The 21255-nt window shown below is 44.8% G+C and overlaps 1 protein-coding gene across 3 annotated transcripts in view; it reads left to right on the top strand.

Moving 5' to 3' along the window:
* The window catches only part of PAPPA (pappalysin 1), a 363136-nt gene that overhangs the window by 190148 nt on the left and 151733 nt on the right, over positions 1 to 21255 (top strand). For all 3 annotated transcript variants that reach the window (XM_035342002.1, XM_035342003.1, XM_035342001.1), the window contains one exon: positions 15734 to 16802. In XM_035342002.1, the coding sequence (XP_035197893.1) occupies positions 15940 to 16802 (863 nt within the window). In that variant the 5' untranslated portion in view covers positions 15734 to 15939. The remainder of the gene's footprint in view (positions 1 to 15733; positions 16803 to 21255) is intronic.

Raw genomic sequence — 21255 nt, forward strand, 5'->3', positions numbered from 1 at the left:
AAAACATGTAAGTTGTAGCTGCTAAGCATTTCCTCAGAACTGCTGAAAACCTGGCTCGAGATAGCCAGGGGTATTAATTAAGGGCAAAACCAACAGATTTTCCCCAAAGTTAAATACGGACGAGATGAGTGGTTGCAGAAGGGGCTTTGCATGTTATTGCCCAGTAACTGCAGGCTGTTTTGGGGGGAGCATCATCTAGTGCATGGCTGAACAACAAGGGTTCTGCTGGAAGCACCAGCAGGGAAACTGTGCATTGTATGATCCATGGGAATGGTGTTTTGCTCTGAAATCAGCAGCATCTGCACTTGTAAAGACTGAGGTGCTAAGGTTGAGATCTGGAGCTTGCATTACTACTGTCTTACATTGCATCTGTCTTGTGGATAAACAGAGCAGCCTCTCCGAGGTCAAAATAGCACCTTTCACCAGTGATAATTTAATGGGAATCATTTTCGGCATGAGCTAGACAAGAATTGGAAGCCTCCTGTGCTGTAGCGCATGAATGGAGATGTTCGGGGAGAAAAGGAGTACTGGGAGAAAAAGCAAATGTTAACTAAATGCATTACGCACACAGTTTTGAAACATGTACTTGGCAGAGGGAAGGGTAAGGAGTCCAAGCCAGATTGTGCTGTTGAGCGCACCAGTGTAAACCTAAAGTTACTCCTCTGGCGAGGAAGTCAGGGGGCTGCTCCAGGCGGGTGAATGTGTAGGACCTGGGGCCGAGACAGGGAGCGTGCTGCGGGGAAAAGGAACCAGCTGAGAGAGAAATGGATGTCATGGAGAGCAGCCTCCAACCACCGGCGCTGCCGTGGATGGTTTAATTTGGGTGTGTAATGGTCGTGGTGATGCACCGGGACGTATTTGTACAATGTGGGGTTGTTTTAACTTTTTGGAGCATTTTCTGCATATACCTATCATATTCCCTCCAGGCTGTAACGTTAGGCAATATACTGCTTTTACAGTGAGCCCTTTGTGTTTCCAGCAACAAACACTTCTAAACTCTGCTCTCCACTCTTGTGGCTGTAAACTCCTTCACCCCTTCCCATTACTGTCCCATCTCCAGCAATAATATCCCCTCCTCTGTTTATAAACAAACACCCTCAGAGGAAGTTCACAGGAAGAAAAGTTAGTTAATGAAAATCAACCAGGCACTCAGGTCCAGGCTGTGGGCTGGAGCCAGCAGGGTTGCTGGATGTTTCCTACTCTACATCTGCTTGTAGGAATTGCTTTGATGAGATGTCAGCCTGTCTGTCTGACTGTGTGTCTTTCTCTTCTTTTCCCTCCGTTGCGGAAAATGGGAGAAAAGAGGGAGTCAAATTCTAATGTCAATCTGCTTCAAAATAATGAACAGCCAGGGCAGTTTTTGGGAACCCCAAGCAGGGGGATGAGCTTGAATGAACTTGTGGGATTTCTTGTTGATAAATCCACCAGTTCTCTCTTCTCTTCTACCTTTCTTCCCACTGAAATCTAGATTCTGGCTCCTGGCAATACTGTTTGTTGCTCAGGAGTTATGCAAAGGCCGTAAAAGGACTAAAATAGCCCAGAGGACAATTATCCTGCTCTGTAGTCTGAGCACACGGCTGATCTATCTGGTGTCACACATCTCTCTCACTGGGCCACCGGTGTAAGGAGGTAGGGGTGAGCAGGGGCCGAGGAAGTAGCTAACGCGGGGCTGTGCACTCACCGTGAGCTCTGCAGCAAGGACAGACAGGCATAGTAATGGTGCTGTCAGCTGGAAAACACAAAATGCTTTTGCTTGCTCCAGAGGCCCCCTAAACCCCCCCCAGCACAGGGGGAACCCAAGCAAAAGATCATTTTCTTGTGACTTCTCCTGGCTTGTGCTTTTCGGATTGAACCTTGGTGGTCTCAGGTGGGAGGTAAGGGAATTAGGGGGTTGGTTCCCTCCAGGAGACACTGGAATCCTCCTTTGAAAAGCCTCTCTGGCTATTCAAGATGCATGGGAAAATGAGGAGATAAAGAAAAGCTGTGGGAGTGAGGGAGGCTGCACTGGTAGGGTTGTGGTTCCTTACTCACACAGAGGGGTGCTCTCAGCGCAGTGCTCCTGCCCCAGGCTCCCCTTCCTCCTCCAAAAGGAGTGAGTGCCTTTGGGAAGTGGGGATGAGTGAGCTTTCCCAGGTATTCTCGATGTGAAAGTTGTGGTCCTGCTTTTAGTTCTAAGAGCCTCGAAGGTTTAGATGTATTACAGAAGGTCTCCAGTGCTGGCGGAATCTCTTTACCTTAAAATGTGATGGTTTCAAGTAGTCTTATCTGTTGCTTTTTGTTGGAAGAGCAGTTTCTCTTACTGTACAAATATTTTCTGGCATGTAATTAATAGCCATGTCTGTGAGACTGTTCCAGTGTGGTCTCTCCACCTCCCACCCTAATGCAGGGGGGAGACAATCAGTAACGAGCATTTTGCATCGCAGCATGGGCAGAGTTTATCAGTTGTTGCACAATCTCTTTGCCTGTGAACAGATTAAAAAGAGAAGGGGGGAAAATGGACCTGATTTATACTGGTGAGCTTCCTCCAAGAATTCCAGGATAATTATCAACAGTTTGTCCTAGGAGGAAAGTTGAGTGCTTCGTTCTTGCCCTTTGAAGAGCTCTGAATTAATGAAGAGCAGAGTACCAGCATATCTTCTGCTCTTCTTTGAGCTGGGAAAGATTGGAATTCCCCAAAGTCCTCTTGCTCGGGATGGTTTAATCAAACAGACTGTTTACATTCTGTGTCTCACCAGAGGCAATGCTAAATCTGGGGTGGTCTTCAGCTATACGCCATAATACTAGGGGTTTATTTTATTTTATTTTAAACATCAGCATACCACCAGTTTTACTGGGAAATGGCCATATCCAAACACCTGCAGGCTCCATGGAACAAGCCAGAGAGAGAAGCAACAGCAGCTGCATCTCAGAGGCCAAATGATCTGCACGGGGATCTGTGTTTCTTCTCTGGCCTGGTGTCCGCAGGGTTGGGATTTGGCAACAAAGGTGGGCCAGGAGCCCTTCCACTCGTGGAGGAGACACGTCCCAGTGGTAGGAAGGTGAGCCCTGGACCAAACTTTCCTCTGTCTCAAGTGCTGAAGGCAGAGAAGCAGGGGCCCTTCTGCCCCAGCCATGCGGTGTCTGTCCTGCTGTGATAGCCATGCTGTTTTGGTGAGCATTCCCTCTGTTTCTGTGCTCGGGTACTTAAGAAAGCACTAAATGAAACGGGATCTGTGTATCTCATGAGAGAGCGGGAAGAAGGAAACGAGATTAGGGTAGCTCTTCCTACCATCACCTCTAATATCCCCTCCCCGACGAATGTCTCATGCGCCTGTATCAAGAAGCCACCCCTTTATTGCACATCTGTAGTGCTGAAGTGGGCTATAAACCTTGAATCGGGATCTAAACTTCTGTTCGGATACATTAAAAAAAATAAAATACTTTGGTATCTTCTGGAAGTGGCGTATTTCCGCTCCCCATGCACAGGATCTTCAGTGCATCACTGAGGAGCACGCACGTAAGTAGGCAATGTGGACGACATTCTTCCAAACCCAAGCAGCCCAACCAGCTGTTCGGCAGAGACGTTGTTTATTGAGAGTTGTCAATGTGTTCAACACATGGTGTCCTTTGCGCTGATGAGCTTGCAGCCTGGCTTTTATGGGGTTTCTCTGACACTTGTCAAACACTGGTGACAGGGCAAGCTTGACGAGGCACACGTTTTTATGGGGATGTTATGGGCATTGCAACAAGATGTTCTGTAAGGAGAGGCGAGGCAGAGACTTGCTGGCAGAGAGGAAAACAAAGGCAGTTGCAAAAGGTTCCTTTTTTTTTTTTTTTTTTTCTTGCTGGTGGTTTCGGGAAGAGAACAGCAATTTCCTTTAGCAATAAATTAGATGCTTTGGGAGAAAGAAAGGGTGTTTGGTTAGACAGTGGTGAAACTGCTGTGTTGAGAGAAGTAGGCTCCCTCTTCTGTTAATTCAGGCTTCTTATTCTGGGCCAGAGCGCTTGGAGGTGCACAGATTGCTCTGGGATTTTAGTCTATTCTGCAGCTGCTCTGAGGTGCCTTCAGCTCTGTCCTTTGCATCTGCGAAGGTGGGATAATGGCTCTCAGCAGTCCTCAGAGGGACACTGTGTGTAAGGAAGAGGTAATAACACCCGCGCAACTCTTTGATCATGTATGATGCGGTAAATGGCAAATGCCACGCCGCTGTACTGAAAGAAAGAAATGCTCAGCCCAGCAGTCCCCTTGGCCCGGGTCACGCCAGGTCCCTGCAGCCTCATGTGGCTCGAAAGAGAGAACTGAGGTTGTAGAATGCCGAAGAGAGAAAAAGACAGAGGCAGATCTTGCCAATCTCATCCTTATCTAGTTGTCCGATCTTTTTCTCTTGACTTGTGTAAGCTCGTATTCGTGATTATCACAGGTATTTGTTTTCCCCTACTGAAAAACAGAGCTGTTGCCTGAACAGTGTGACTCTGGCCCCATTCCCTCCTATTCAGCACAATGCAATCTTGGCTCTTTACTAGTTAATATTTTCTGTCAACAACCTGCAAGAAAACATAAAATCAGTGCTGATAAATTTTGCAGATGTTGCAGAGTTCAGGGAGTGGTAAACAATGACCAACACAGGACTCTCATTTGGGTGTTTTCATAAATTGAGAACATGCAAACAGTATGCATCAGCGTAAAGCCAAATGTGAAGTCATACATATAGAAAGGAGGCAGGTCGCACAGAAAGGCTGGCTGCTGGGGGAAGGGTCCTTCACCTGGAAGCTAAACGGGTAGGAGTAGCTCCGTGTCGGAGCAGATAAAGCATCTGAATGTGAACTGCCGCTGTGATGCTGCGGCCAAAGGGTTAGAGTCATCGTTTGCTTTGTAAACATGGAAGCATTGAACAGGACGGGGAGGTTGTGTTATCCTGGTGCTGACAATGGGGAAGCTGCTGCTGAAGTAGTTTGTCCAGTTCTGGTGTCCACAGCTTAAGAAGGATGTTGTATGAGAGAGGATTTAGAGGAAAAAAACAATCTTGAGACTAATTATAGGATTTGTAACAAGTCTTAAAGCATTTGACTCAAGAAGATTAAGAGGTGACTTGATCATCGTGATCTTTAAGTATATGGTTAGGAAACATTAATCTGATGATTGGAGTTTGGAAATCTAATAATAGAGGATATGAAAAATCCAATGAATGCACATGGGGACTAAGCAGCTTCAGAGCAGAGAGACAATGCCCTCTTTTAGCCACAAAAGCAGTCAGTGAAAAATCTTTCTGAGTAGGGTGGTGGAATACTGTCACCAGGTTCTTTTAAATTACAAATGCAGTGTTTTTCTAAATTACAAGTTTTTGTTTAAAGAGGAGTTAATTCCATCCTCACCCATGTTGTGCCTGAGTGCTTCTAATGTCACATTACTCCGGTGTTTTCAGCTAATACCCCAAAAATGGGAATGGCATGAAAGTGTGTCAGGAGAGGCTCAGACTGGCTATCAGGAAAAGGTCCTGAGAGGATGGTTGGGCCCTGGAACAGGCTCCCTAGGGACGTGGTCACAGCACCGAGCCTGCCGGAGCTTGAGGAGTGCTTGGACAATGATTTCAGGTGTGGCTTAATTTTTAGGTAGTCCTGTGTGGAGCCAGGAGTTGGACTCGATGATCCTTGTGGGTCCCTTCTGACTTGGGATATTCTATTATTCTAAATAATTGAAGCAAACAGTATCATGCTGACTTCAAATCCTTTAATTTTCCAGTATATCCATGGATTCTCCTTGACACTGGTAGAGCATTTCTAATGGCTATTACACCTCTAGCTCTTTGTAGGGATTCCTGGGCACAGTAAATGGAGCACAGTTCCTGACAATGTCAGGGCTGTGGAGCTAACACAGCAATATCCCTTAAAAACAAAGAAGTGAATGAGAAAGCAGAGAATAAGCTTGGGGTGACTTTTTCTTGTCATCTCCGTGCTGTGTGGTCTTTCTCTCAGTCTCGGGGCAGAGCAGCAGTGCTGAGTCCTGTGCAGGTTTGTTGGCTATATGCTGAAGCGACCTGTTCCTGTGACTTTGGCCAAGTTGCAGACACACACCTACGTTAATGACAGTCTGCTCCAGAACACTAATTTCACACAAGCCATCCACAGCTGGAGATCTTCCCTGAAAATCAAATGCTTAAACTGCCCCAGCCTGCTCCCTCAAACCCACGTGCACATGTATGTATACGCACATGAGCAGAGAACATAGTCCATGTACATACTTTTTTGTTAGTCTTCATTTCTTTGGTTCCAGATTTAACCCAAAGTGGAAGGGGCTGAAATAACATAAGAAAGGTTAGACATACGATATTTCCTGCTGCTCAGCTAAACACAAGAATTGCCAAAAATCTTCCAAGGTAGCTTGTTTCTTTTACATTTTTCTCCCATTTCTGCAGACTCGAGAAGGTCAATTACTTTTGAGAAGCATTTGACTTTGGCAACACTCATGGAAAGTGAACTAGAATTATGACCTTTGGAGGTTTGCCTGTCGCTGTCCCATCTTGTCCTTTAAGAATTAAGGGCTGAATTTTCAGCTCCAGCCTTCGCTTTAATAGGTGTGAATTTGTTTCAGTACACTTCTAAGACACTGCTAGTATTTGTGTGAGGTTTTTCTGTCAGATGTCTATTTATTTGTGCTTCACAGATCAAGTGATCACTGATATTTGTATTGCAGAACTACAGGCTCAGGTATTTCCAGGAGGAAAATCATGCCCAAACAAATGGCATTGGATTCAAACTGAGCAGAAAAATGGAGCTCTAAGATTATATACTCGAGTTAGTATGTGGTGACTACAGCCTATCTGGAATGCATACTATAGTAGTTATATCATGTTGGAGAGGCAGGTTTTTTTCAGCAGGATGTTTCCTAGAAAGCAAAAATATCTCTGTGGTTTGTGTATGGGTTTGGAACTTGTATGCAAGTATGGAGCAGGGAATTTGAGGCATGAAATAGTCATGATTAGAGAGGGCCCGGATCCCTTTTAAAAGCGACAGCAGAAAGCAGGCACAGTGAGCTCTGTTCTGTCTGCTGTTACTGCACACTGTTCTGTGTATTGCATCTGAAACGTTTCTGTTAAGGTTGGTATATTCCTCGCTTGCTTCTATTAGTATAGGAAAGATGCAGTCATATGGGAAAGCCAGATGCAATAAGATATTTGGGTCTGGATAAGATCTGAGATACTTTTGCAATAAGAGATTTAATTCTCACAGAGGCCAAGATCTTGCATGGTATAAATCAGTGTAAATGCACTGGAACTACTCAGTTTTGCACTCACAAAGTATCTGCCCAAGAATGTTCTCAAAATCCAATTAAATACTAGAACTGTTTCATGTGGAAATGCCCCTCAATTACAAAGACAAGCCTAAGCTATCATGATGTGATTTTTACAGTCTCCTTGCAGGGTGCCCTAGTTTGCATTCATGGAATTTTTTGTTTTTGTTTTGTTTTTGTAATAATGTGGATGTTGGCCATCTGTCTGATCCCAGAAAGGTTGTAAGGTTGTTCCCGCTCCCCAGGTTCTCTTCCCACTCCCTCATTGATCATAATGTTTGATTTAGGTGCCACTAGATTTCCTTCTTTGTTCTCTCGCCCTAACCTCCTCCCCCCAAACACACATGCATTGTGCAATGGTGTAAAAGCTCCTCTCTCTGCAGCTGGGAGTAGTAACTGCTCAGCTGGTTCCAGTGCTGCCCTAAAGCTGCTGTAAAGGTCAGTGACAAGGGAATTCTAAAAAGCAAAACAAGCTGTGTTCTTGTCCCCCCTTCCACTCTGGCCGTGTACTTTGAGCAGCACCACAAGCGATCTCACGCTAGACCTCCACTCCTCGCCGCTCTGCATTTCTGGCCGTCGCGAGGGTTCGGTGGGGCAGCACATCGGGAGGTCTTCCACACGGCTACGGGCCTGGCCACTGCTGCCGCTGATTGACTTGCAGTGCTTGTCACAAAACACATTGTGAAAGGAAATGCCATATTGAACTCCCAGTGAGCTGATGGGTATTGTGCACAGTCATCTGATGGCACAGATGTGCCCCTAATAATCCTTCCAGGAGAACATTTCCTCCTGGGATGCTTGGGCCATCTGATCTGCTCTGAGGTATGCTGACCTATCTTGACCCAGTTTATGATCAATTCTCTCTGCTGTTTTCTAAGGGGAGCCCAGAAATACCACTTTATCATTTAGATTGCCTGGAAGTTATGGTGTTATGTGTCTGTCCCTTCCATAGAAGATTCTCTGTTTACTCTCGAGCATTAACTCTTACAAAAGGGAGGAAAGCCGCTCTGTGTTAGCATGCACAAAAGTAAATTTGTCAGCAGAGCTTTGATTGCTAATCAGTATTTGGCCAATAGCACAGGGAGGAGGAGGAGACCTGGAAGCAGAGTAATATATGTGCCACCAAGCACGTTGCTGGGTCCTCTGAGTGTAGAGCATCCCTTCCGCCGGTGTGCTGTTGTGTTTTGTCCTCTTTGTAGGTTTGTGTGTGCCTCCAGTTCTTCAAGTGTTACTTGTGTGTGCCTGTGAGAGATGGATGGTTTTCATTCATGCCTCTTGATACATATCCATCCATATGTTTTGCAACATCTGCTTTTAAAGTGGGAATGATGTTAGAGCTGAACTTCCCTAAAGGTGAATATGCTGCCTGAGCTACAATAGGATGGTTAATTCGTAACCTGGGTCTGCTGATCAGTGAGCATAGGTAAGCTTTGAAGCTGAAAGGTGTTCAAGTAACTTTGAGCCAAACCAACAAACTTACTGAGCGTTTTCCGTTCCCTGTCTGTATTTGAAGGATATCTGGGTTTTCATGAACACCAAACTGCTTTATTATCAGTGGACCACACTAGGTTTTCTAAAACTGGCAGCCACCAACCTGATTCGTGTCTGAATCAAACCCGATGAAAGGCCTTCCGTGATTATGGCATGCACCAGTGATTCCCAGAAGGAGCATACTGGTGGCTGCAGAGTTGATCGCTTAAAGTACTATCCCAACAAGGACTGCCCGTACTATCTTAATACTGTCCCCATGTGTGCATGTGTTATGCTTATGTCTAATAACATGGACACATAGTGGTTTTCCAAGCTTCAGCTCCAAAATAATTGGTTGTTTCTGAGAACAAGGCAGGAGAAATAAATCGTTCTGCAGATATTAGAAAATTCTTACCCTTGTTCTGTGGAATGTTCCTGTGCTCCTAGGCTTCATAGCAGGGCCTGAAGTTTGACTCTTGTGAAGGATGTGCTTTTTTCCATCCATCTGAAAGCCCACCCAAACGTAGTTATTGGATCATAAACAGCCACAGTTTGTTAACCAAGTACCAGTCTCCACTGGTTCTGCAGCTTTATTGTGAAATGCTTAGGGAGATCTAGATAAGAAGCCAACCTTCCCACTAATACTTGTTTATGCTGATACTGTATACAAAGAAGCCCTTGCAAAAGCAGTACCCGGTCCAAGGATGACCCTGTTACACTACTGCAAGGGCTGAAGCTCACTGCTCTGTGCCATCTGGTCAGGCAGTGTTGTGTGTTCACTTACACCTCAAAATCCCTCACAATCTAATAATTTCTCACTAACCCCAGCCTACCAGGTCTGTTTGCAGTAAGCTCTTATATACTGTTAGCGGGTATATTCTCACAATAGGCTCAGTGAAGTGTCACTAATATGATTGTCCATGCCAGTGGCTGCTCTGTTGCAGCCTACATGTTTTTCTTATCAGAAGGGAAGGATTTGTGTAATGTTTGTAACTAACAAGCCACTACAAATTCATGTTTGCTGTTTTAGCCTTTCTCACCTCCCTGCTTCCAGGCTTCAAGGTATCTTGCTGAGTGTACGAGTGGCTGGAAGTTAGAGAAATGGTACAGAACATGTGCTTAATTTAATGCTATATGGCAATGATATAAAGGTTTTGGTATTGCAAAAAGCTTGTACCAAATTCTCAACATCAGACAGTCGTAGCTGTATTAGCCTCTCTCTTTCTACAGGATGAAGTTCTTGCCCTTCATGTCAAAATGAAAAGAGCTCCATCCTTCCGTCTTGGTTCTGAATCCTATTGCATAGCTTGTAAATGATAATATCTGGTCTGAATTTAGCTAGATTGATAACAGCAGCAAACATCCCCTTCTTCCTCACTTAAGTAGTATATTGCCACCTGAGCAAGTCTCAGGTGGTTTGCCTGAGACACAACTCATCTCGGGGGGTGACCTCAGGAGGCCTCTTAGCTGCGTTGGAAATGGTATAGACAGAGATGTTGCCTTAAGTACTCTGGACTTTGAATTATTTAACTATTGTGGAAGGAAGCTGGGGGCTGGGAGAAGCACAGCAAAGGAAAGGAGAGATTATTTCTCCCCTTTGTAAAACTATATTGGGTTCAACATCATACCATGAAATATCCAGTGCAGAACTCAAGAACTGCTCCAGTGGATCTTCGCTGACTTATCCAATTGCATGGAACATGGGGATACTTAACCCAAATCTGTCGGTTTTAATTATTTTCCTCTGGACAGATAAAAGCTTTCTATAGGTTCCTGTAGAATATTTGCTCTTTCAAGCGTTCCTCTGTGCTTTGATACTAAACGATTAAAGCATGCTAAAGAAAAAAACAGCCCCAACCTTTAGCTCCCTGTTCTTGGGCCCCCTGACTGCAGCTTTGATTGTTGACCTAAATTCCCCTTTCATAACTGAGTCCTGTCACCTCTGGTTGTAGTCTCCCAGCAAAACAGGCACGGCCAACTTTCAGAAGTGCGGGGCACTGTTTTCCGTTCTGCCTTGCACGGCTGTGACGGGCTCCGCAGCACACCTGATGTGTTCAAAGTCGAACTGACCTCCTTCTTCCCCTTCCCCCAGCCTCAGCTCCTGGAAAATAAAGCATAACAAGTCTTTTTTTTTTTTTTTTTTTTTTCCTTCCTATTGCTCAGCAAAGGGGCGAAACTTTGTTCTGCGTAAAGAAATAAATTCTTAGGTAATGGCTGGGCTGATTAGCGGAAAGATTGCTGTTTGCAAGATGTAAGAAACAGCACTGAGGCAACCAGGGGAGGCCTGGAGTCTGTTATTGATAAAATTAAAATGGATTACAGCAGCTTGCTTGGGCTACTTCGGCCTCTTCTTTCAAGCTCTGCCCACAGAGAGAGCTTCTTATTCCTCCAGCAGCTACAGCGTCTGGCTGTGCGTCCCCGTTTCTCTGTGGCTGCTCCTGATAATCCTTTGCTCCAAGCTGGGCATCGTGAGCTCGGTTACAGGGCTCAGTTATGGCAAAGCCTCGTGTCCTCACCCGGGACGTTGTTCCCGGAGCGGCCGTTCATGAGCCCAGAGCGCGGGGCCTGCACGCGGAGGCCCCTCTCCTGGAGTCCCGGTGAAGGCCTGGGAACAAACTGAGGTGTAAGTCATGGCTGGGGCTCCCTGGCTGGGGTCAGGTGTGATGAGCAGTTGTTTTCCGGAGCAGTTGTGGGTTGGTAGCCAAAGAAGTGATATTTCGCTTGTTAAAAAAGAGACTGTACTTCTGGTTCTCCTTATTTGCCTTTTGGCACCAGGCCTTTGGGGTTTAATCTTCCAGCAGCCCCCAGTACCTTGGTGCCTAGGAATTTACTGTTCCTGCACGGGGCAAACACGACAGGGCTGGAAGGGGCCCGGGGGGCCCCTCCGCCCCCCCCCCCCCCGGCTCAGCACACAGGAACGTGGCATCCCGATGTGTTCGCGCTCCTCCGGAGCCATCTGAAAAGTGACTCACTTCTGTGCGGAAGGACGGTTACCGATGACTCTTACTGGAAAGCTGAACTAGTGCCTCTTCTTTTTTTAATAAAAGATAAATTCTGTTTTAATCCTCCGGGCTTCAGGAACAGGAACTTTACAGGGAAAAAAAATCTCAGTCTGAGGGGTGAGAAGGGCTGTCAGTATTCTTCTCAACTGCAGCTCCATCCCTTTCTAGCAACTCAAGGGAAGCAGAAGTGAGGAAAACTGTTTGCTGCTGTATGAGACTTGTACATATTTTTTTAATCTAATTGCTGTGGGGAAAACAAACATCAGTTTTATTTCGCACCATTTCTTGGCTCGGAAACTTGAGGCATATTCGCCAAATTGTGGTTTTGCAGTCGTTGGCTTGAGTCTCATTTACCATGAGGCCTCTTTACACCACTCTTGGTTTCTTAAGGGACACCAAGTAGCTAAAAATGTCCTTTGACACATTATTGTAAAGAATTCCCCGTGTAAATGAGCATCTAAACTCTGTATGTTTTTCATGTAAATGTTGGTTGTGGTCACAGCTGAATTTTGAAATTCAGTGTCAACCATTGTGAGGGGGTGATTTTACTCAAAACCAGCCTTGTTTGGGGTAAAAGAGGCCTCTTCTTGTTTGAAATGTTCTTAATTATGTCTAAGAAATAACTCATGGCTATGGAACCTTTTACTAAATTGAAATAAATTGTGAAAACATCAAATTATTCAGTTTTCAGAAGTTCTGGCAATTATTTCACATGTCCCTCATCCAATGGTTTTGCCCTTATTAGTTGTCATAGAAGAAGTAATAAATTCTTTTATTATGACATCCAAAGTCCCAGCTGAAATTAGTTTCATTGTGCTGGGGACAAAACGGAAAAGTGACACTCCCTTAGCTGGAGGATTCGTAGTCTAAAGCCAAAAGTAAGCGAAGGACTGGGAAAGTAGGTACAGCATACAAGCAAAAGAAGGTCATAAAGAAATGGCACAACTGTGCAAGTTATAGGGAGTGCAGGTTTCTCATCCCTTTTCATATTCTTTTTCCTTTCTCTTAAGAATAAAACAAGTCTTGCTGCTGAAGGTATTGTGATCAATCCATCTTTTCATCAAGAGTTGGATGTATGTAATAGTAAAAGTTTGAGAAAAGAATACTGTATGCGACATATGGATTCAGTAATGACCTTTGCCCTAAACTAGAAAATGTAAGGAACTGGAATAGTAGACTGTTTTAGTTCAGCAGCTTTCATACTGGCATGTTCAGTGGTGTCCCTATTGTCGCTGTTTTTTTCTTTTTCTGCCCTCCTTTGGCTCCCTGTAAATCTTGAATTGATGGCAGCTGTTTGAGCCAAACTCAAGACACGTTGCATCACATCAGGGTTTAAATGCTCAAAGGCAAGGGAGGATTGCTACTATTCTGTAGTATTCCTCCAGCAGCTCCATCTGTTCAGCTGAGGTCAATCACTAGCATCATGCAGCACTTCAGAGAGAGAGGAAGATGTTCTTTAATCCTGGCTAGGAAACTGAATTTCCATTCCACATATAATTTATTAGTTCTTTAGGGGAATATTTCCAGCCCCGGTCAGTACAAAAAGCCAAAAAACTTGACCCTTAAAGACTGTATGGTGGACTTCCTCAGAGCTGGAGACCCCAGAAGCCTGTTCCAGGACTCCCAGCCCTCCGCCCGACTGCAGGGAGCTTGGACGCCGTAAGACACAGGTGGAGCAGCTCTTGCGTGTGCAGCTGCCCTGGGCCTGCGGGCCTGGAGAATTCAGATGCTGGGCTGCAAAGGTGGCAGTAGAAAGCTCTGTTAAAAAATGTCTGACCAGCTCTGATGGTCTTATTATGACAAGATGAGATCATAGTGTACCTATAAAAAGGTCTCCTTTCAGGAGAGGTGGCTTCATTTCACGCTGGGTTCCATTTACAGGATACGCTTTCACTCTCTTTCTTCAGTATTTCCCACATTGGAAACAAAAGATATTCAATAATAGCAAGTTATTGAAACAGAATGGACTCCCACAGAATTTTAATTTTCCAGAATCGGGTATATTTTGGAACATCCCTTGTCCTCACTTTTGTGCCCTGGCTTGCATGGATGCCATACCTCTATATAGGGCACGTCCAAATATTTCTCTGGGGCAGGGGGGAGAATCAATAGAAGGCAGTCTCCCAGAGGAGGAACGCTTTGTGTCTCTCCTGTAATGCCGCCGATGTCTCTTCACACCCAGAAACAACTGTTTCCATCCTCACCCAGTTGCCAGAGACCCCTGCCTGCTATACTGGGATGGCAACTTTTTATGTCTCATTTTTATAACTTCTTTGTTTATGGCTTATTTGGAATTTGCCAACTGTCTTTGGAAACTATCATTGGAAAATACCTTCATTTGAGATTCATAAAAATGCAGACGTTTATGGGCTCTAATACATCTCAAAAATGAATGCTTGCTAAAAGTATTTATTCCATAAAGAAAATGTAAAAACCCTCAAAAAACAGGAGATCCCTGACTCTAGAAAGGCACGGGTATCTTGGCTTTCATATAATGAATTTCTCAGGTAAACATCCATCCCAGCAAATGTCGTTTGTTTTTATATATATATTTATGTATTTGTTTTTTTCCTTCCCTGTTCCTCCTCCTCTCCTTTCCCGTGATCAGAAGTAGCAGTATAAACTAGAAGCTGGTCTTGAGAAGGTTTTGAACTGAGTGCGCCTTACAGATGAATAAACACATTACCTTCCGAACCCTGGGATCTCTCTTCCAAAGGCAACAGGAAAAGGGGGAGCTCAGAGTCCCTAGCAAAATACCAACGTGCAGAAAAAAGCGCTGTTTAATACTTTTTTTTTAACTTTCCCATCAGAAGACTTTTTTGCGGGGGGAGGAGGAGGAAAGGGGAAGGGTGTGAGGAGCGAGGGGGAAGGTGGGTGCTGGGAGAGGGGAGGAAAAATACAGTGAATGCTCCTATAACCTTTGCTCTGTTGATACTAGACAAGACTGCACTGTTAATGAGTGATTGTTAACAGATGGCTGTTGAGCAACTTAGTCAGAAGCAGAAGATGTTATTTGGTTGTAGTGCTGGGAGGGTTAGGGTGCAGGGGTGAGGTAAGGGGATATTTAGTCTTTTCATGAGGACTGAACTGTCAGAGATTTATGATTTTCAGTTAGGCTTTTGGAAGGGAAGGCTTGGGGGAAGGAGCACTTTCTACGTGCTGATAGTAGGAAGGCCGTTGGCGCTGAAGGCTTTAACGATTATTTTTTCAGTCAAGGGGTCTCTGCAGCCCATGGCCTTTGAGAACCGAAAGATGGAAATGTATGTCTTTGACTTGTCAGACTTCGTGTCCCAGGCTGGGAAGGAATGGTCTCTTTTCATCTTTTGGAGCTGAGGACCAGTGGAGAGAGTTTTAGGTGTAGATCTGTGCTTTGTGTACAAGAGAAACCCATTAGGTACATTGGCGTGTACCAGTGCAAGCCGTTTCTTTACTGGTTTTTAATGGGTATGAATTTGAAGGCAACTTGAATGCAATGCGTTTGCTCTCTGCAAGATTTGGGCACTTGATCCTACCAAGATTATCCCAGCCATTCGGTGTCTTTCAGATTGTGTGGTGGTTAGATTTCATGCTTGCTGCCCCTGTGGGCCTTGCTAGATGGAGGGGCAGTGCTGTGAGTGAGGCCACCAAGGGCTGCCTCTTGAGAGCGTTATTTTCAGCCAGTGAAGTATGGCTTGAATGAAGGTAAGACCGAATGCACAGTACAGCTTTGTGCCGATACGAGTTTGCAAAAGGGTTTTGGTCTTTGGTCAGGGAGGGGAATCCCATTCATACATGCCACTGGCAAATCTTGACTCATAATAGCAAGTCTTAACATGACCTCCCACAGTCATGTTCTGGATGATTTAATGCCTTTCATGTACGCTGACTTTCTAATGTACATAGGTGAGTGTGTGTTTATACGTAGAGAGAGAGAGATTTATACAATTTAAAGACGAAATTCTTTATTTATTCTGTCATCCTTATTTATTCATATTTCTTTTTTGGGGGCACATAGGACTTTATGACAAATGTTCTTACACCTCCCGTGACCGAGGATGGGTCCTGGGGATTAACACCGTCAGTGACCAGGGGAATAGAGACCCCCGCTATTTCTTCTCCCTGAAGACGGACCGTGCTCGCAAAGTTACCACCATTGCAGCACATCGCAGCTACCTCCCCAACCAGTGGGTGCATCTGGCTGCCACGTATGATGGGCACCTGATGAAACTCTATGTGAATGGTGCCCAGGTAGCCACAAGTGGAGAGCAAGTGGGCAGCATCTTCAGTCTTCTGACCTTGAAGTGCAAGGTGCTCATGGTTGGAGGAAATGCCCTGAACCAGAACTATCGGGGCTATGTAGAGCACTTCAGCCTCTGGAGGACAGCCCGGTCTCAGAAGGAGATCTTGTTGGACATGGGCCAGGCAATTCACAGACAAGACACGCCTCTACCTCAGCTAGTTCTTCAAGACAGTTTACTGAATGTGAAAAACACCTGGTCTCCCATGAAGGATGGCAGCAGTCCTCAGAACAAGTTCAGCTATCATCATGGCTATTTGCTGGATACCAGCCTAGAGCCTCCTCTCTGCGGACAGACAGTCTGTGACAACACGGACGTCATTGCCAGCTATAACAAGCTCCCCAGCTTCCGCCGTAACAAAATAGTTCGCTACCGTGTGGTAAACCTCTACGATGACAAGCACCAGAACCCCACTGTCAGCCAGCAGCAGATCGAGTTCCAGCATCAGCATTTAAATGAGGCTTTCAGCCGCTACAACATCACCTGGGAGCTGGAGGTGCTGGAGGTGAAGAACTCTTCCCTTCGCCACCGACTCATCCTGGCCAACTGCGATATCAGCAAGATCGGGGATGAGAACTGTGATCCCGAGTGCAACCACACCTTGACTGGCTACGACGGAGGAGACTGCCGACACGTGCGCCACACGCTCTTCAACAAGAAGAAGCAGAATGGTGTGTGCGACATGGATTGTAATTACGAGAGATACAACTTTGATGGTGGGGAATGCTGTAACCCGGAGATAACAGAAGTCACCAAGACTTGCTTTGACCCATATTCTCCTTACAGGTAGGCAATTTCTTAAACGAGATTTTTATGTTCATATTAATGAATATCTGTCTAGGTATTGATCAGCCTGCTGGCTGCTGAACCATTATGTTATTGACGTTACAGGCTTTGGCATTTTTTCTTCATTTGTTTTTTTCCATAGTATTTGGCTCACATCGCAATTACCTGAATGCAATCTCAGTAATGGTCTTGACAGCATCTTGCCATTGAATTGGTTTTCCCTGTCTAGGCTAAACAAAGCTAGTGCTAAAGACTGAAACAGACATTGTCGAAAGACCCATCAGTTGTTGGTTTTGAGCAATATGTTGGGGTATTGCACAGATTATTTTAACCAGGGACTCTTAGGAATGAGGATTATATGCCATAGGAAGCTCATATGTATTTGGAGAGTGAAGAGCCCTTCAGGCATGGAACATAAATACTCTTAGGTATACTTTAATTTTGTAGGTCCCTTTGAAGGTAGGTAAGTTATTCTGTATTCTGAATGCTGTGTGAGTGCTGATTTCCTTAAGCACTGATGTGGAGGGGCTGCTGGTCCGGGGGTTATGAGGAGGGAGCGGGTACCAGGTTCTTGGAAGTACTGTTGCACATGTTGGGTGGGTGACTGAATTCTTCTGTGTTCCTCTGTGTAGATATGAAAACAAGGGTAGAATCACAGAATCATTCAGGTTGGAAAATACCTCTAAGATCATCTAGTCCAACCTTTAATGTAATGCCTCTTTATCACAAGTGGGAGAGGAGCTTTCTGTGGGTGGATGTGAGTTTATAAAATCATGAGGTGCTCAGCTAATGTAATGGCTTCTTCGTGTTGTAGTCTGAAGAGGGGCATCCCTGAGTAACTTCAATCGGTTGACTAGATCATAGCTACAATTACTTCAACATGCTTTTGGGTATTTTCAGAGGAGAGTCAGTATGTTTAAATAAAAAAATATATATATATATGTTTCCTGTGGATGAGTTAGTGATGTAAACACAGAAAAGATTCTATCAGAAATTCTGCAGAACTCTGCAGAAATTCTGTCATCTGTATTCCATGTTAAAGCTTTTGGGGGCAATTTCTGGAGTCATGGTGGAAAACCATAAGACAGTCAGAACACCCTGTGTTGTCAACACTGAAATTCAGGTTAAGAAGGAAAGTATGAGCTGTTCTGGAGTTGCTTTAATTATATCAATTCAGGCTATATTTGTAACTTCCTTAGTAGAAAGAAGTTTTTAAACAACATTGTCATCTCAACTGGAGCTTAAAATACACATAATTAAGCTGCAAAGAAATGCTTCCATTCTCCCTTTTTAAAAACTCCAGTGAGCTTTTTTTAAAAAACATCCCTATAGCTCAGCTGGACTTCAGTTACCAGTGAACAAAGCTCAAATGAGGAGCTACTTTAAACACTAATTATTGAAAATATTGAAAGGAAAAATACCAGGCTTTTAATACTGTTCAACTGGAGAGGAACACAACTGAGCAAATATCATCAAAGGCATAATGCAAATTGGATTGTTTTAACACTGTAGTTCTGAGAACTCGAGGTGTTAGTTATAACAGCTATGACAATTTTTAGAAAAATACATTATTTTTAATCTGATAGTACCCTTTTATCACTTGTACTGTGACCAGCATAATACCCATACAAAATGAAACAAGAAAAGCCTTTTAAATTCTAGTTTTCAGATTTAAGACTGTGCCTTATTGTTATTCTGACATACAGAGATATTTCTATTCCAAATGATTTTTTTTTTTTTTGCTGCACAGACAGATTGGACTTGCACAAGCCCAGGCAAGGAATTTAATTCAAAAATTTGAAGTTACCTTAACACAGCATACCTGCTTTTCATATGCATTTGCATGTTCTTTTTGGAAGCAGCCACCTTGCTGAACTTGTCTGGAGAAGTCACATCCATGATGTTAAGCTCACAGGTCTTCTGTATGTTCACGTTGGCTTGAGAAGCACCTCCTCTGTGACACGCTTAAGTTGGTGAGGGAGGCCTGAACATCCTTTTCCACAACATAGAGCCTGAGAAAATCTGTAGTTCCTCCAAAGATTTTTTTTGCAACATTTAGATTTCATTTATTTGTCTTTGTGTAGAAGTTGTAATGTAGCTTCAATCATTGGCAGTGAAGCCAAGGTCAGCAGAAGGTAGTCCATCTCTCTGGAGCCTTTCCTTGCTGGCCAACGTGCTCAGCCTAAGCTCATACCCACCACTGTGATGGGTGTTCACACTCAGTATGGCAAAATACAGCAGTTGGGGCTGTAGACTTGATCAATGAGGTTTGAAATGCTGACCTCTGAGTATTTGGGCTAACGAATACAGGTTTAGGGCAGTGGTTTTGTCAGCAAAGCCTTCATTGACTAAAAGGGGGAAGATTCAAACCCTGTGTTTGGCTTTGGCATTGCCCTCAGCACCATCCCCTGAGAGCGATTTCTGTGCCAATTATTGACTCAGTCAAAATGTGTGACTCAGTTGGCACCATCTGGGCCCATTTTGCATCACCAGCCCCTCTTGTCATCACTTTCATTGGCAGAGGCCTCCGTCCCCTCTAGTGCAGGCCTTGCACCACATCAATGAAGACGTCTCCACAGCTACTGAGAGCTCACATCTAATTCCAGGTGTTTCCTCTGCCAAAGCTCAATCTAACAATAGGAGAAGGAAAGGAAACGAACCCTCAGTCTGGTGAGGCATCAAATAAAGCCGGGGGTGAAATAGATGAAATGGTACCAGGAAAAAGTTCCCTGAGCTTTGTGCCATAACGACTCTTCAGTCTTCCCTGGTACCGGGGGATCTTTAGATGTGACTGGGTTTTGTTCCTTCTGTATTTTTAGTGTCCGCAGTTGTGGCCAGCTGTTCACCATGTGGAGTTTATTCCTGAAGTAATTCTGCTCTTTGGAACCAACCAAAAAGTGCTAATGCTTGATTAATGCTGTTATAAACAGGAACCCTCTTCAGTGCCTCTTCATCCCCAAAAGGGGATGGATTCATTTCCTGTCGCTTTCCTTCGTGTGTCAGTCTCAATGTGGCTGTCTCAGTCCCAGTCCTTCAAGCCTCCATCCTGGGATCTCATAGAGTTGCTATGAATCTCGGAGCAGAACACTCTGTGCGTGCTTCTTGACTAATTGCAACCACAGACGTGATGGTACTGGAACAATTTTGAGACACCCCCAATCTGCATTAGAAGTTTCTTGCGATCCCTTTGGCACCTTGGACAAAGTGCTCGGGTACTTTGGTGGAGTCCTTCAGCCACTGTTGTGGTGCAGCTCTCAGGCATTTTTTCTGTCCCAACCTCTCCTTCTGGTGCCTCCAAAGCTGAGATGCTGTGCCACAGTCGGGTAGCTGGAGTGTTGGTGCATAGAAATGTAAGTATTGTGACACATCTGCAAAGTTTGCCGGAGGGACAGTTTAGAGGGACAGTGCTGATGGATGGGGACTCTGCTCTGGGAGCTGCAGAGCAGAAAGCGGTAAGCATTGTGGTACCAGCTAGATCATCCCTCGTCTTCTTTAATAGCCTACGGGAAGAAAAACAAGACTGGTTATCATTATTCACACAGCAGGCTTTATCTGAGACATCTGCCTAACTTCTTTTTACTAATTACATGAGAGTGGGACAGAATGTATTTAGTCCCAGCACAAGATTTGCAAAAATTGTTCCGCTTTTCTTTGTTTCTTCAGTTCTGGGAAGATGAGAAAATGCTAAGATCATATATCCTGTCCCAATACAAAAGGAAGGAGCAAGGATAGACATACTTGCCAGAAAGGCACATTCCTTTTGTTGTTTGGGATACTGCTGGTTACAAAATAGGGAAGACTTTTTGCTCATGACACCTACCATGGCTCTTTTTCAAAAAAAAACTTGAAACAAACAGCAAGGGATCATAGGAAATCATCCCCTGTAAGTGCCATTTGATGTGGCAAATTCTTGCACCATACTGTGGTTAACTGAACCATTCCTTTTATGTAATCCTGGGTTTGCACATCAGACTTCACCACAGGATTGCATATCCAGATAAGAAAGCCTTCGTCTTGATGACTTCTTAGGAAAATGCTGATGAAATTCCTGAAACAGTAGAAGCTACTGGTGTGTCTTCAAACTCCCTCGATTCAGACAAAGTACTGAATGCTTGCTGGAAATCCCTCCCAGAAGAAGTGACCTTGGGGATAAGCTTTCCCAACATCCCCACGTGTGCCCTGGAGGCTCACACAGGCCTTCTGTGCTCGCCTAAACAAGGGGCAGAGAGGAGCTGTATGGGCCCTGAGTCTGTCTGCATCACCTGCCCGCGGGCTCGGAGCAACACGGAGCCAGAGAGCTGGGGTCTGGTGCCCTTCTGCTGCCATCCCTCTCTGTGGCCGCTCCAGCTCTGGTATCGTGCAGCTCGGCACAGCTCCACGCTGCGTCACATCGGCTCACTCCAGGTTAAGGACAGTGGCACATTCCGGTCATACGTGAAATAGGCTCGAACTG

The sequence above is a fragment of the Oxyura jamaicensis genome, chromosome 17, assembly GCF_011077185.1.
Source record: "Oxyura jamaicensis isolate SHBP4307 breed ruddy duck chromosome 17, BPBGC_Ojam_1.0, whole genome shotgun sequence".
In the NCBI taxonomy this organism is placed as follows: Eukaryota; Metazoa; Chordata; class Aves; order Anseriformes; family Anatidae; genus Oxyura; species Oxyura jamaicensis.